The 2,246-nt window shown below is 36.0% G+C and overlaps 1 protein-coding gene across 1 annotated transcript in view; it reads right to left on the reverse strand.

Moving 5' to 3' along the window:
- OC90 (otoconin 90) overlaps positions 1-2,246 on the reverse strand; it is a 22,040-nt gene that overhangs the window by 8,199 nt on the left and 11,595 nt on the right. Inside the window, exon 7 of the mRNA XM_010173381.1 lies at positions 391-447. Within this exon, the coding sequence (XP_010171683.1) occupies positions 391-447 (57 nt within the window). The remainder of the gene's footprint in view (positions 1-390; positions 448-2,246) is intronic.

Raw genomic sequence — 2,246 nt, forward strand, 5'->3', positions numbered from 1 at the left:
AAGACCTCTTTAAAGACAACAAACATGCAGTTGGCTGTGGGTCCAGTGGCTGGCACCCAAACAGCACGTTTCTGCCAAACAGCTTACCTGTTCAAGCCCGTGTTCCCAGGGAAAAAAGGGTCTGTTTTGATGAAAACAGGTTTTGTCATAGAGCTCTTATTCTCAGCCCTTGGGAAGCTTCCTGGAAACACTGGTTAAGCACATTGCATGCACAAATTGAATAATTACACCTTCTCATTCAGTCTGGAATTCAATCACCAAAACATTATATCTAATTTTATATTAGCCCTTTTAGTAGGGCAAAAAGAAAGCAAACAACTTATTTTTGTATTTTATTCTTTCAGACTTTGGGAGCTGAAAACAGTGTTTCTTGCACTGGAAGTTGCAAACCTTCTTCCACAGATGCAGTTGCAGCCCATGTTTTGTCAGTCCCATGATGAAGGAACTCTGCAAAAATAAAAGCATTCTTACTCTGGAGTCATGCCTTAGGGTGCTTATCAGAGAGAATCTTGGCATACCGAGATAAGAGTCATCAGAATGAAATTTATTTCTAAATATTACTACCGTTGTGCTTTTTATACAGTTATTATATGGCATAAATATAGCAACTACAATCCTAATTATTGATCGTTATTAACAGCATTAAAATCTTGCCTTAATATTTATTCATTGCTGATACTTATTCATTGCTACATTCTACTCAGCAACATATAGTATAATAAAAAAATCCCTCAGTCCCTATCATAGGGAATTTCAGCTTAAACAAGAGAAAATGGCTAGCAATCATCATTTTTTAAATTCCCATTTCAGCAGGTACTTAAATATGTGGCCTATAGTGAAGGTATGAATATAAGAATTAAATATTTAAACAGAGAACTTAAATGTTTAAATCCAGGCACTTGGCTAGGAACCTTGTTGAAGCAGCGCCTTAAATGTGCATGCAAATAGAACAGGATCCATCTGAAAGGATATTTAAGTTGTTTTTAGTGTGTTTCTTCCTAAATTATCTCAAAATGAGATTCAGGATTCTCTTCTTCCCTTCAGAAAACAGAGTCATTTGGCTGAAATTTTCCTGTGCACTTGTGTAAAAGCTTGTCACAAAAATGGTGCTTTAGTTTATTAGGCTTTTTCTCTTCCTTTCATATTTTGACATCTTGCTAAAACTTGTCTTTGCTTCTCAGAAAGGAATAAATAGTTTCCAAAATACTCATGTTATTTTTCTGAGTATAAATTTACCTTGATTTGATATACTCCAGTCAAACAGTTACAGAGATAGGGACATACATACCCTCCGTGTGAAGTGTTGTCATCTCTCTCTTGCTCGTTGTTTCTGAAAAGGAGAAAATTCTCTCATAGTCTAAAGTGTGAGAAGGAGGTTTGTCACTTTTTAATCTGAATAGTACAGCAAATCAGGAATTAATTTAATTTATTCCTATTAAAGGAATAATAGGCAAATATATCCTTATTACATTCACATTTTCCTCTGTAATAAAGAATCTATCAAAATCCTTTTTCTAGATAGTCAGATAGTTGGGTTGTTTTTTTCCAAAGCCTGAACTGAACAGAACACCTACACAGAAAGATAATAACATGAGTGAACACTAAAGAAAAAAGTTTCATTCAAAGGATTTTTTTTCCATTAAGAAATATAATCTGGAGCCTAAAATTAATGGAGGTACTTAGTGAGCTGGAGTTGAATCTACCTTTATCAACAGTGATAAAACCAGCATGATTTTCCTGTTAGCACCTAACAATTTCATTTCTATTTGTAATGTGTTGGAACTACCGTACTTTATATGAGAGCCATCTGATCCCAGTGAAGGATTACTGGCTTACACAGAACAATTTTCTGGTTTTGATGCCAAATTTCCTGTGGTATTTTTTTCTCCCTTGGCCTATTCATGAGGGGATACATGCATCCAGAGCACGATATAGAAGTGTATATCTGTCCTCAGCACTGGGGTGTGTGAACATGAGCCAAAGGATTAGGAAAACTAACACTGTTTTTTCACATCTGTCTCAACTTGGGAGTTCAAAGGTCCTCCCCCTGCCATGCTCTGATTGCAATCCATATGAATTAAGTTTTTAATCCAGCCCTGTTCCCACAGGACACGTATTCAGTCTCACAAGGCTGTAATTTCAGCTACACAGCACAGATCGGTGTATGACAATGGAGGTAAATATCCCCTTCATGTTTAGAGAGGATTATTCCTTTCAAGATGGAAACCAAGTAACAGAGTAAAGTG

This window comes from Antrostomus carolinensis, unplaced genomic scaffold, assembly GCF_000700745.2.
Source record: "Antrostomus carolinensis isolate BGI_N321 unplaced genomic scaffold, ASM70074v2 scaffold3618, whole genome shotgun sequence".
Lineage (NCBI taxonomy): Eukaryota > Metazoa > Chordata > Aves > Caprimulgiformes > Caprimulgidae > Antrostomus > Antrostomus carolinensis.